Here is an 11998-nt window from a genome sequence, read left to right as displayed (position 1 = left end):
GATAATGCTACCGCTGACTCTTCGGTAAGTGGAGAAAAGCTTCCTATCCGCACATATGTGGAACGTACACCCTGAATCCAAAATCCAGCCGGGTGTTTCCAACTCTGACGAGATTGTAAGCATCACCTCTTCATCGTCAGAGGAATGCACTGCAACTGCTGTAGTTGAGGGACCTCCGTGTCCCTTAGCCTTCTCTTTGGCTTGTCTGTTCGCCTTCTTCTCTGGGCAATCTCTTATTACGTGATCCTCTTGATCACAGTAAAAACACCTCCTCGTGTTGTCCTGTCTGGACTGTGAACGCCCTCTGCTTTTACTTCTTCCTCTACCTCTGCCCCTTTCTCTATCTCTGCCTCTACTTTCTGTGACAAGGGCATGTGACTGCTCTCCTTCCATCTCTTTCTTCCTTGCCTCCTCGTTGAATAAAGCGTTTGTGACCATCCCCATGGTCAGCTTCCCTTCGGGTGCAGAATTACTGAGAGAAACCACCAACGTCTCCCAGCTGTCTGGTAAGGAACTGAGTAATAATAATGCTTGCATCTCATCCTCCAACTTCATTTTGATTGATGCAAGCTGGTTCACAAGGCTGTGGAATTCACTGGTGTGTTCAGCAACAAACACACCATTCTTCAGCTTCAGGTTTATAAGCCTTCTCATTATCAAGGCTTTGTTCCGTGCGGTCTTGGACTGGTACATGCCCTCTAATTTCATCCATAGGGCATAGACGTCTGTCTCTTGGGCAACATGGTGGAACACACTGTGGTCAATCCACTGTCTGATTTGACCGACAGTCTTCCGGTTAGTTTTTATCCAGTCCTCATCCTTGTCTCCATCTGGTTTGACCCCCTTTAGCGCTATAGGGTCAAACAGATCTCTACAATACAGGACGTCCTCCATCCGCGGCTTCCATATCGCATAATTAGAAGCGTTCAACCGAATCATCGGCCCTGAAGTTGATGTGGATTCCTCCATCATCCAGAAAGTAATCTCTGTTTGAAAAACAGGCTTTGCTGTGAAGTCCGGACTGCTCAAATTAGCCGGAAAAGCACTTCGGATTGCCAAAATAAAAAACTGCAAATTTTTGAAAGCTTATTTGCAAATTCTGACCGTACGGATGTGTCTGAAATATTCCAAATAGTTTGAAAACACTATTGGCTCACCCAAATCGGACCTCAAATGGCTTAGATCAAGCCAAAACAATTTTAACGGTTCAGATCGACAGAATCTGGTGCGCCTGAGAAGCACCAGATTATTTCTCCGGATCGGCTGGCGTCGGGCTGACGTCAGCGGCTCAGTCAGCGGCTCGGTCAGCGGCTGAAGACTCGGCTCGGCTGAAGACTCGGCTGGCGCGCGCGTGTTGATGGCGCGTGTATGGCACGCGCTGCTTCCTCAGTCGTCGTCCTCCTTTCGCCGCGCGTGGGGCGCGTGGGTGAGATTGGGACCACGCGCCGGTGGCCTGAACGGCGCGTGTGGGCGCGTGTCGAGACTGGGACTCACGCGCCAACTTCCAGGGGCGCGTGAGGGAGCGTCCGGCCTCCGTTGGGTGTCTTCTTTATATTTCTGGACTCCTCTCGTCGAGCCCTTGCTCCTGGTATGCTCAAAATCTGATTTCGAGCAATACGATTTCTGGGCAGTTTCGAAACAACACTCTGTTTTTCCGAAAAACGTACAACTTAGCTCTGATACCACTTTGTTAGGATCAAACACACTTAGAAAAATATCTCACACACACAGAGAACACAATATTTACGTGGTTCGGCCCAATGCCTACATCCACGGACAGAAAAGAGAATTTTCACTAAAATGGAGCAAAAATACAATTACAGAGGAGGAGATGAAACTCACTCAACTCACAGCTCTCACTCTCAATTTCTGATGATTCAAACCTCTCCTCACTTATCTCAATTTATAACCAAGAGAGGAGGAGTAGGTGAAGTGCTAGCCATAATTGGCCAAGGTAGTGCCACCCTCACTATCTTCCTTTAGTGAGTTGGTGTAGCCCTCCACCACCTTCTTTTACAACATGGTGCTACCTACACTATGAATGGTGGGCTCATTACCATGTGGGTAGTGGATGGAGCCAATAACTTCTGCCAATGAAGCAGCAAGCACCAAGTTTGAGCCTCCTCAACTTTGCCTGATATATGCCTGTGTGGGTGCTCGCGTATCTTTTGAGTTTTACTTTGCAGGGGTGGGTCCAAAAAAGACCCTGCCTTCAAATCCATATAACATAGACTTACGTTGCAAATGGTGGTAAAAACTCAACTAATCAAATCTCTTTGCCCCTGGATCTGACTACTGCAATGAGGGATTGCAGTAGAAATATATGCCATGTTCTTTGGGCAATGTTACTGTTGGCTCCATCCACTACCCACATGGTAATGGAACCACCATTCACATAGTGTGGGTAGCACCATGTTGTAAAAGAAGATGGTGGAGGGCTACACCAACCCACTATGGAAGATAGTGAGGGTAGCACCACCTTGGCCAATTATGGCTAGCACTTCACCTACTCCTCCTCTCTTGGTTATAAATTGAGATGAGTGAGGAGAGGTTTGAATCATCAGAAATTGAGAGGGAGAGCTGTGAGTTGAATGAGTTTCATCTCCTCCTCTGTAATTGTATTTTTGCTCCATTTTAGTGAAAATTCTCTTTTCTGTCCATGGATGTAGGCATTGGGCCGAACCACGTAAATATTGTGTTCTCTGTGTGTGTGAGATATTTTTCTAGGTGTGTTTGATCCTAACAAAGTGGTATCAGAGCCAAGTTGTACGTTTTTCGGAAAAACAGAGTATTGTTTCGAAACTGCCCAGAAATCGTATTGCTCGAAATCCGATTTTGAGCATACCAGGAGCAAGGACTCGACGAGAGGAGTCCAGAAATATAAAACAGACACCAAACGGAGGCCACACGCGCTCCCACGCGCCCCTGGAAGTTGGCGCGTGAATCCCACTTTCATCACGCGCCCACACGCGCCGTTCAGGCACCCGGCGCGTGATCCCACTCGCAGACACGCGCTCCACGCGCGGTTCAAGGAGGAAGACGACTGAGGGAACAGCGCGTGCCTTACACGCGCCATCAACACGCGCGCCAGCCGAGTCTTCAGCCGAGCCGAGTCTTCAGCCGCTGACCGAGCCGCTGACTGAGCCGCTGACGTCAGCCCGACGCCAGCCGATCCGGAGAAATAATCTGGTGCTTCTCAGGCGCACCAGATTCTGCCGATCTGAACTGTTAAAATTGTTTTGGCTTGATCTAAGCCATTTGAGGTCCGATTTGGGTGAGCCAATAGTGTTTTCAAACTATTTGGAATATTTCGGACACATCCGTACGGTCAGATTTTGCAAATAAGCTTTCAAAAATTTACAGTTTTTATTTTGGCAATCCGAAGTGCTTTTCCGGCTAATTTGAGCAGTCCGGACTTCACAGCAAAGCCTGTTTTTCAAACAGAGATTACTTTCTGGATGATGGAGGAATCCACATCAACTTCAAGGCCGATGATTCGGTTGAACGCTTCTAATTATGCGATATGGAAGCCGCGGATGGAGGACGTCCTGTATTGTAGAGATTTGTTTGACCCTATAGCGCTAAAGGGGGTCAAACCAGATGGAGACAAGGATGGGGACTGGATAAAAACTAACCGGAAGACTGTCGGTCAAATCAGACAGTGGATTGACCACAGTGTGTTCCACCATGTTGTCCAAGAGACAGACGCCTATGCCCTATGGATGAAATTGGAGGGCATGTACCAGTCCAAGACCGCACGGAACAAAGCCTTGATAATGAGAAGGCTTATAAACCTGAAGCTGAAGAATGATGTGTCTGTTGCTGAACACACCAGTGAATTCCACAGCCTTGTGAACCAGCTTGCATCAATCAAAATGGAGTTGGAGGATGAGATGCAAGCATTATTATTACTCAGTTCCTTACCAGACAACTGGGAGACGTTGGTGGTTTCTCTCAGTAATTCTGCACCCGAAGGGAAGCTGACCATGGGGATGGTCACAGACGCCTTATTCAACGAGGAGGCAAGGAAGAAAGAGATGGAAGGACAGCAGTCCCATGCCCTTGTCACAGAAAGTAGAGGCAGAGATAGAGAAAGGGGCAGAGGTAGAGGAAGAAGTAAAAGCAGAGGGCGTTCACAGTCCAGACAGGACAACACGAGGAGGTGTTTTTACTGTGATCAAGAGGATCACGTAATAAGAGATTGCCCAGAGAAGAAGGCGGACAGACAAGCCAAAGAGAAGGCTAAGGGACACGGAGGTCCCTCAACTACAGCAGTTGCAGTGCATTCCTCTGACGATGAAGAGGTGATGCTTACAATCTCGTCAGAGTTGGAAACACCCGGCTGGATTTTGGATTCAGGGTGTACGTTCCACATATGTGTGGATAGGAAGCTTTTCTCCACTTACCGAAGAGTTAGCGGTAGCATTATCCGGATGGCCAACAACACAGTGAACAGAGTTGTCGGCATAGGGACAGTGCGATTCCTTACTAAGGATGGAAGAAAAGTAATTTTATCTGAGGTCCGACATGTGCCAGGAGTACGGAGGAATCTAATCTCCCTGAGTATGCTAGATCTAAAAGGAAATTGTTTCTCATCTAGTGGCGGGGTTCTTCATGTACACAGAGGTGATAAAGAATTGTTGCAAGGCAAATTGTGCAACAAATTGTACAGACTGGAAGGAGAAGTTTTGACAAAGATGAGTGTTGTCAAATTCCAGTCGAAGGGTACAAAGAGAGAACATACGCAACCAAAGCGTATGATTGAGCAAGGCTTTCATCAGGAATGGCGAAAACGGTACACGGGAACGCAAGGAGGCAGTTCAAAGGTGCACAGAGCTGTGCCAGTGAAGCCAATCTTGAAGAAAGTTCAGAGCAAAGAAACCAAGTCTGTAGAGACTATGCCAGTGAAAAAGAGAGTTTCTTTTGCTTCCGTGTTAGAGACATTTTGCAACCTCTCAAAAGATGCATGGAAAGGAGGGATGCAATCTCGAGTCGCAAAGTGAGCGTTGCAATGCACTCCAATAAGGGGGTGCGAGCACTATGCACGGAGTTGCATAGTGATAACTTGTATAGACCGATGGAAGTTGTCTTGGCAGAAGGGCTAACTGTCAAACATCAGTACGGACGTACAAGTGAGACTGAACCGAACATCAGGGATTGCAGCACAGACAACGGGCGTATGAGATCGTTGGGAAGTTGTTCTAAAGTGCAGAAAGCAAAGGCTGGTTGTTCAGAAATAAGCTCCGAGCAAGGAAAATTGAGGATGTTGATGTGTCACACTCTGAAGTTTTCTAGTTGCTCCCGTGTTCATCATGCAAGGAGTTGCACGGTAATGCAAGGGTATCCCGAGCAGGAGGTACAGGGCATCCAATCAGGGGGAGCTGTGTCTTGGCAGTCCAAGCTGAGAAGTCAGTTGTCCATGTGGGCGTGGAGGGGGAGAATTGTTGGCTCCATCCACTACCCACATGGTAATGGAACCACCATTCACATAGTGTGGGTAGCACCATGTTGTAAAAGAAGATGGTGGAGGGCTACACCAACCCACTATGGAAGATAGTGAGGGTAGCACCACCTTGGCCAATTATGGCTAGCACTTCACTTACTCCTCCTCTCTTGGTTATAAATTGAGATGAGTGAGGAGAGGTTTGAATCATCAGAAATTGAGAGGGAGAGCTGTGAGTTGAGTGAGTTTCATCTCCTCCTCTGTAATTGTATTTTTGCTCCATTTTAGTGAAAATTCTCTTTTCTGTCCGTGGATGTAGGCATTGGGCCGAACCACGTAAATATTGTGTTCTCTGTGTGTGTGAGATATTTTTCTAGGTGTGTTTGATCCTAACAGTTACTAGGTTTTGTACTTGGCACATAAGCATTGATTCATTAATATTTTGCTTACTCCAAGTTTGACTGTCTTCATTATTGATTTGATTTGCTTTAATCTTGCAGATTTATCGCTGCGGATTCATGTTCAGTAGCTGAAATGGAAATTTGGATCCATTGAAAAATTACTGATAAATAATAGCAAAGGTATGTCATGAAACCATTTTCATCTCAGCATCAATGGTTGGTTTGAAACATCTAATTTCTTTCTTTATGCAACATTTTTTCATTTTGATTCATTTGTTTGGACATATTTAGCAAACCCTAATTCCCTTGACCTGGTCAATGTTCTGATTTCAGTACAATAAACTGTGCACCATCATACAAAATCACCATCAAGCATACAAGTTCTTAGAATTTTGCAATTCATAATTCGATTCATATGATTGAATATGAATTACAAGCAAAATGATTTGATTTGCGATTCACTACGATTCGCCATAATTCACTGCGATTCAGTATGTTTGCATAATATATGAAACATCTTTGCTTTCACACACACACACCAAAAAAAAAAAAAAAAAAAGAAAGAAAAGAAAAGAAAAAGATCAATTAATTATATATACATATATACGACTTAGTAAATTGATGTTGATTTCATTTAAAAACAGTGTGTTTTTTTTATATGTATATATATATATAAATTTATATATTATGCTAAATAAAGTAGATTCATTATTCATGATTCAGTATGATTCATGATTCACTATTTTAGAAAAAAAAACAATTTGCTATTCGAAATGCATAGAACAGTAGGGGAATGAAAACCCTATTATTAAAAATAGGAATTAAAAGTGAAAGGTGAAAACCCTATCATTAAAAATAGGAATGAAAATATCAGAGTGGATAAGGTTGCTTATCAGTACTTTTGTGGTAGATTACACACTTATCAGAAACAAAAATATTTCAACTGCTTCTCAGTGTGTGCTAACAATTTAGTCATCAAATGGGTACTGCTCATACCTAATTGTACAATCAATGAGCACGGACCGAGCCCCGATCCGACTATCACAAGTCCCAAACATGGTCTTCTTAGCAGCCCCAAGACACGTGCCACAGTCTGGACTTGTAAGGTTCATGTTACAAGCAGCATGACCATATGCAAAAGCATTCGGATATGGAGAAATGTTGTGAAAATCATAACCTTGGCGAGATGGCGTAACTGCCTCTAATTCTGATAGAACATAGGCTAGACTGATAGTGAAAGGATCGCCTTGTGAGTAGACCCCGGAATTGCACAAAACCGATGACACGTTTGTGTTTGGAACGCTTCTCACAACGATAGGTAGCTCAAACAATCCAATCAACAATATAGTTATGAACACTTTGATCTTCGGATGGAAAGCCATATCTCTCTGTTTCTCTTCCTTTCCTCGTCTCCTATCTCTTTTTGATTTATGAACTTTTAGGAAGGTCCTATTGGTTTACCGTGGCTTTTGACATTGCCACTATGAATTGTTTTGTCCTTTTGATTTGTTATCTTTTGAAGTTTGAAATGTTCCATTTTATATTTTATTGTTTTGTGTCTTCTTGGTCTATGTGGGCCAAATTTTAAATCATGATAATTATTGTTGTCTCTATTTTAATGAGAAAGGGTCCAAAGGGAGGAGTTAAACCAGCTCAAAATTTTCTTCCACAAACACCCTTCTTTCAAATGTTGTTCTTAGTATCCAAGCTGATATTCATGGGTATATTGGTAACTTCGCAACTCTTCTACATTTAGGTAGTAGAGTTTGAATTCTTCTTCCAACACTAATCTAGATTTTTCAAATATTATAGCAGATTACTGTCCCTGGTTTTGAAATAACCAAGTTACAAATCACAAGAGAAACAATGTTCAACTACAATCTTTCTCGGTCTTTCCTTTTGGGTTATTGGAATAAATTGAGTAGAAAGAAGACTCACTATGCAATTCGAGTTTAAGAAGATTTCCTTTCTTTGGTTTGAAATATGATGGGACAGGGTATAGTCTGGTTGTAAAGAAAGAAACTGTTAGAGTTGGGGATTATCATATTCTTAATGGATTTCTTATTATTATAAACTTGAAATTATTTGATGACATTAATGAATTTTAGCAAGTGTCTAATTGAGAGAATTCATGGCAGACACATTGCAAATGCTTAACACTTTTTAATTGTTTTTTAAATTTTTAAATCACTTTTTTAGGGGGGGTCCAAAAATGAAATTAGAACAGCCCACAGCCTTGAAATGAAAACTAGCATCCCTCAGTTTAATTTATATAAATCAGTAAACATACATATAATCCCATATTTTGTTATCATCATACAGTAGCATAGTAACCACCCCCGCTTTGGGGCCATATGATCTCCTCCCCCTCAATAATAAATTTTTTAAATCTTTTTTAGAAGGGCCAAAAAATTGGCTCTGATGGATGTATACGGCATCAAATGCTCACATCTCAATCAAAACTGCCATCTATCTAGTTTGAAAATCAGCAAGTTCACCGAGTTCTTCGACCTCTTTTGCCAATACTTCCATTTTTTCTACTATCTCCATCAACAAGAACACAAAACTAGCCATAGCAAGTCCTTCACCGTTCTCCGGTGCTCCTAGCTTGGAAGGAGAAGCGAGTAGGCTAAGCTCTGCTCTCATCGACTGCAATTTTGACGCCATTAAGGATTTAGGCCGGCATTTTTCCATTTTTATAATGCTCTCTCCGAGCTCTCCAAGAATCCACGAGAGCAACGAGCCAACTGCTTCACACGGTTCCTTGATCGACTGTCGCGGATTTGATGAAGGCTGATCACACACGATTGGAGCAAATGTCAGTAAAAATTGTAACATCCTGTCTCACGTCGTTTAGGTAGAAAAAGTTTATGGGCTACATATCTACTACATCCCTTTCTAGTGATAATGCATTTTAAAGCTGTGTGGGCCTAGCTACAGCTAACAATATTGGTACCATTCGGAATGGGAATCATACATAGGATTCTCTAAAGTTTGAGTGAATTCTTTTTAATTTTTAGAATTAAAAATGAAAATAGGCTAAATTATATATATTTATATATATATATATATATATCTAATTAAAAAAACACTTCCAAAAACTGGCTTATTTTTGTCTAATAATTTTTTTTCTCTTTTCAAATTTTTAAGATTATCTATTCGAGGCGGGTCTAAAAAGTAAATAAAACCAAGAGAAAGAGTATGAATTCCGGACCTGTCTAGGAGATTGAAGACACCCTTTAAGTGAAATAATGGTAGCAGCAAGGTCTCGAAGAACATCTCCGATTTGTAGGTATTTATCCCAGGGATATGAGAACCCAAATTTTCCATGCCATGGTTCCCATCTTGCAAAATTTGCCTGAAATAGTACAGAGATTTTGATCCATGCATGTAAGCTACTGAATTTTCCCGAGAAAATGAGAAGGAAAGTAGATCAAAAAAAGGTTAATGTCATTGGAATTTTCTCCAATTGAATGGAAAAGTAGTTAATTTCCTTTTACAAAATATTTTCTATTAGTAAGTTGACAGAAATATACCAGAGACTCATCGCTCGACTTGGAGTGTATCACTGATTTGCAATCGGCAAAATTGGCACCGGGCTGTTTTTCCTTCTCATTGACTACTCCGAAGTACTCCTCCAAGCTTCCTACATTGATCACACAAAAGCATTTCAATCTTTTTGATTAGTTCACCAAAAAAGAATAAAAAAACAAAAGCTTATAGATAAGCTAAAAAATAAATTCAAATATTTTTTGATGTTTGATTTTGCGGAAGAATTCTATCATAAAGCATGAAAAATTGAGATGGTTGTTATGCGCATTATTGTTGTTTTGTTCAATTGTTATACCTTGAATACACGAAGCAAGCTTTTGGAACTTGGAGGCTGTAGAGTTATGAAGTTCATCACTAGCCCACATGGGACAAATAAGTAAGCTTGTGAAGATGCAGACAGTGAAGCCCATGCCAATGGTTGAGAGACGTTGCTGGGCCAGTTCAATGACCTTGTCCGCGCGCAAACCAGACACCGCTACCAGATTGAAGGTAAGGATGAAAATCATAGCTCCATAGTCATATCTCCTCTTGATGCTTGGAACCATTCGAGTGTACGTTGCAGCCGCACCTACTCATGATAAAAAAATTGTGTTATTTGGACATATTGATCTCAATAGTAATGATCCATGACATAGATGATAATGCTTTGCTTGCACAACCTGTTAGGACCTTTAAATTCAAAAAAAGGAAAAAAGAAAAAAGACAAAAAAGAGAGCCTTGAGATGGATTTTAGTGACGCAAAATATAGGCGTTATGCAAAACATGCTAGGAAAAGTCTATTTTGTATAAAGTTTATTAATAGCTAGGGAAGTAACGAACCGATTTGTTCATAAATATTCGAGCTCAAATAGTTTGATTTTGGTTCGTTTGCTAAATGAAAGAACTTAAGTTAAAATTTTAAACTTATTTAAATCGAGTTGGGCTCGAATAGACCAAGTTTGGTTGAAACAGACACACAAGAATATATAAATTAATATTTATTTTTAATAATGTATTTTATTAATTGATTATATGTCTTTGTTTATGTTTGGTATTTGTTTGTGTAAATTTACGTATTTTTCTTAATTTATTTTTAAACTCGTTTAGTAATCGAGTTCAAGATAAGCTCATCTATATAATTCAATTGACTTGAGCTTTTTTCTCAAATACTTGACGAGCTAAACTTGATCTTGAGATTTTAAGCTCAACTTGAGCTTGGCTCCACTAATTTTCAGTGAACCGTGCTCAAACATTTCAAAACTTGACTCAACTTGATTCGTTTGCCGCCTTAGGAGAAAATGACCATGTTATTGACATGTGCTTATCCTTACCAAAAACAAAAACAGAAATGCCCACAACAGTGGCATTGCCAGTCCCACCAACTACATCACCCAAAATTGCTGTCAAACATCCCAGACCGCCGCCTAATACTGTTCCAATCCCTCGATTCAAACCCTTGCCAAGTGTAGCACCTGAATACACACATATATTATCATCAAAACACATAAAAAAATGTTTTCAAAATACACACACATGTATAACTGCTTAAAATGTAGAAAGCAACAAACCTGCAGAGAACTCAAAGATAACCACAACAGTCATGATAGCCCACATGGCATTCATGTCATCCCCAAATTGTTTGTAGAGTGGATCAAGGAGATAGAGAAGAGAAACCACGACTAAGGCAATTCCAACTTTGATACTGTGAATGACTCTTCTCATGTCATGCTTGCTTTGCTTTGCTATAAGAGAAGAAACAAAAGAAACAAAAGCAAACTGAGGTTTCTTCTTTTGGCCAAGACTGATCTGATCATCTTCATTTGGAATAGTTATCACAGTTGAACCCATGGTTTGACGTTTCTTTCTACTCTTTTTCTTTTCTTTGCTTGGACTGAGTATCACCTTCGTGAAAGGAAGTTGATTTGGGGATTTGGAGAGGAACCAATTATATATATATACACAACTATCCCATGAGATATAAGGAAGTGGGTACGGACATCCCAAAAAGATAATATAAAATACCATGTTTTGTATGTGTTTTTATCTCAACATGATTTGCTAAGGGAAAAATAGAAATTGAGAAAATATAGAACAAGCCAAGAACACAAGTATAAAAGATATACGTGATTAGGCTATAGTCTATGATCATGAATGGCAAAGAAGTTTTACTCTGAATATAAATAATATAATGAGCTAGTTCTTGTAACTTAACTTTTTATCATAAAAGTTCTCAATACCATAAAATATTATAATCTCAAAATAACTCAGTCATACAAGAATTTAAAATGTAGCAAATTGAGTCAAAATTGTTAGAGTACATGTGAAGGTAGGGAGTCTCATAGATAAATAGTAAATAAAATGGATTTTTATATATATTGAATAGACTCTTCATTTATGGATTTAAACTTCTACATAAATATAAGTTTCAAATAAATGTATATTAACTTTACATGTAACACATGTATCACTACAATAAAAATTACGGTTTTAAAGACTAAAATTTAGGGATAAAATTATTTTTTAGAGACTAAATATTTTTGTTGTGAAAAGTGTCATCATATTTTTAGCAACAAAAATTGAAAATTAGTTATGAATTATTATATTTTTGGGACCAAATTTTGTC

General features: G+C 40.3%; 2 protein-coding genes across 2 annotated transcripts; both read right to left on the bottom strand.

The window, feature by feature from the left end:
- Positions 1-6665: 6665 nt before the first annotated feature.
- LOC114306595 (aluminum-activated malate transporter 2) lies at positions 6666-11762 on the bottom strand. The gene is made up of 6 exons (XM_028251866.2): positions 10944-11762; positions 10707-10847; positions 9692-9964; positions 9381-9490; positions 9059-9202; positions 6666-8637 (listed from the first exon to the last, which is right to left on the bottom strand). Exons 1-6 carry the CDS (start codon positions 11398-11400, stop codon positions 8314-8316), a joined length of 1449 nt encoding a protein of 482 aa, XP_028107667.2. The 5' UTR covers positions 11401-11762; the 3' UTR covers positions 6666-8313.
- Positions 6813-7226, bottom strand: LOC114306574 (antifungal protein ginkbilobin-like protein). Its single transcript, XM_028251846.2, has one exon. The coding sequence runs from the start codon at positions 7224-7226 to the stop codon at positions 6813-6815; it is 414 nt and encodes a 137-aa protein (XP_028107647.2).
- Positions 11763-11998: the final 236 nt, after the last annotated feature.

The sequence above is a fragment of the Camellia sinensis genome, chromosome 12 (assembly GCF_055761805.1).
Source record: "Camellia sinensis isolate YWXY chromosome 12, ASM5576180v1, whole genome shotgun sequence".
Lineage (NCBI taxonomy): Eukaryota > Viridiplantae > Streptophyta > Magnoliopsida > Ericales > Theaceae > Camellia > Camellia sinensis.
Note: the sequence above shows the minus strand (reverse complement) of the source record. Positions and strands in the feature narration are given on the sequence as shown.

Excerpts from the sequence above, each read along its gene's own strand:
- LOC114306574 (XM_028251846.2), bottom strand. The coding sequence starts at position 7,226 with ATGGCTTTCCATCCGAAGATCAAAGTGTTCATAACTATATTGTTGATT.
- LOC114306595 (XM_028251866.2), bottom strand. The coding sequence starts at position 11,400 with ATGGTATTTTATATTATCTTTTTGGGATGTCCGTACCCACTTCCTTAT. Across the intron at positions 10,848-10,943 it reads TATCTTTGAGTTCTCTGCAG|GTGCTACACTTGGCAAGGGT; the intron begins GTTTGTTGCTTT and ends GTGTGTATTCAG. Across the intron at positions 9,203-9,380 it reads AGTCGAGCGATGAGTCTCTG|GCAAATTTTGCAAGATGGGA; the intron begins GTATATTTCTGT and ends GTACTATTTCAG.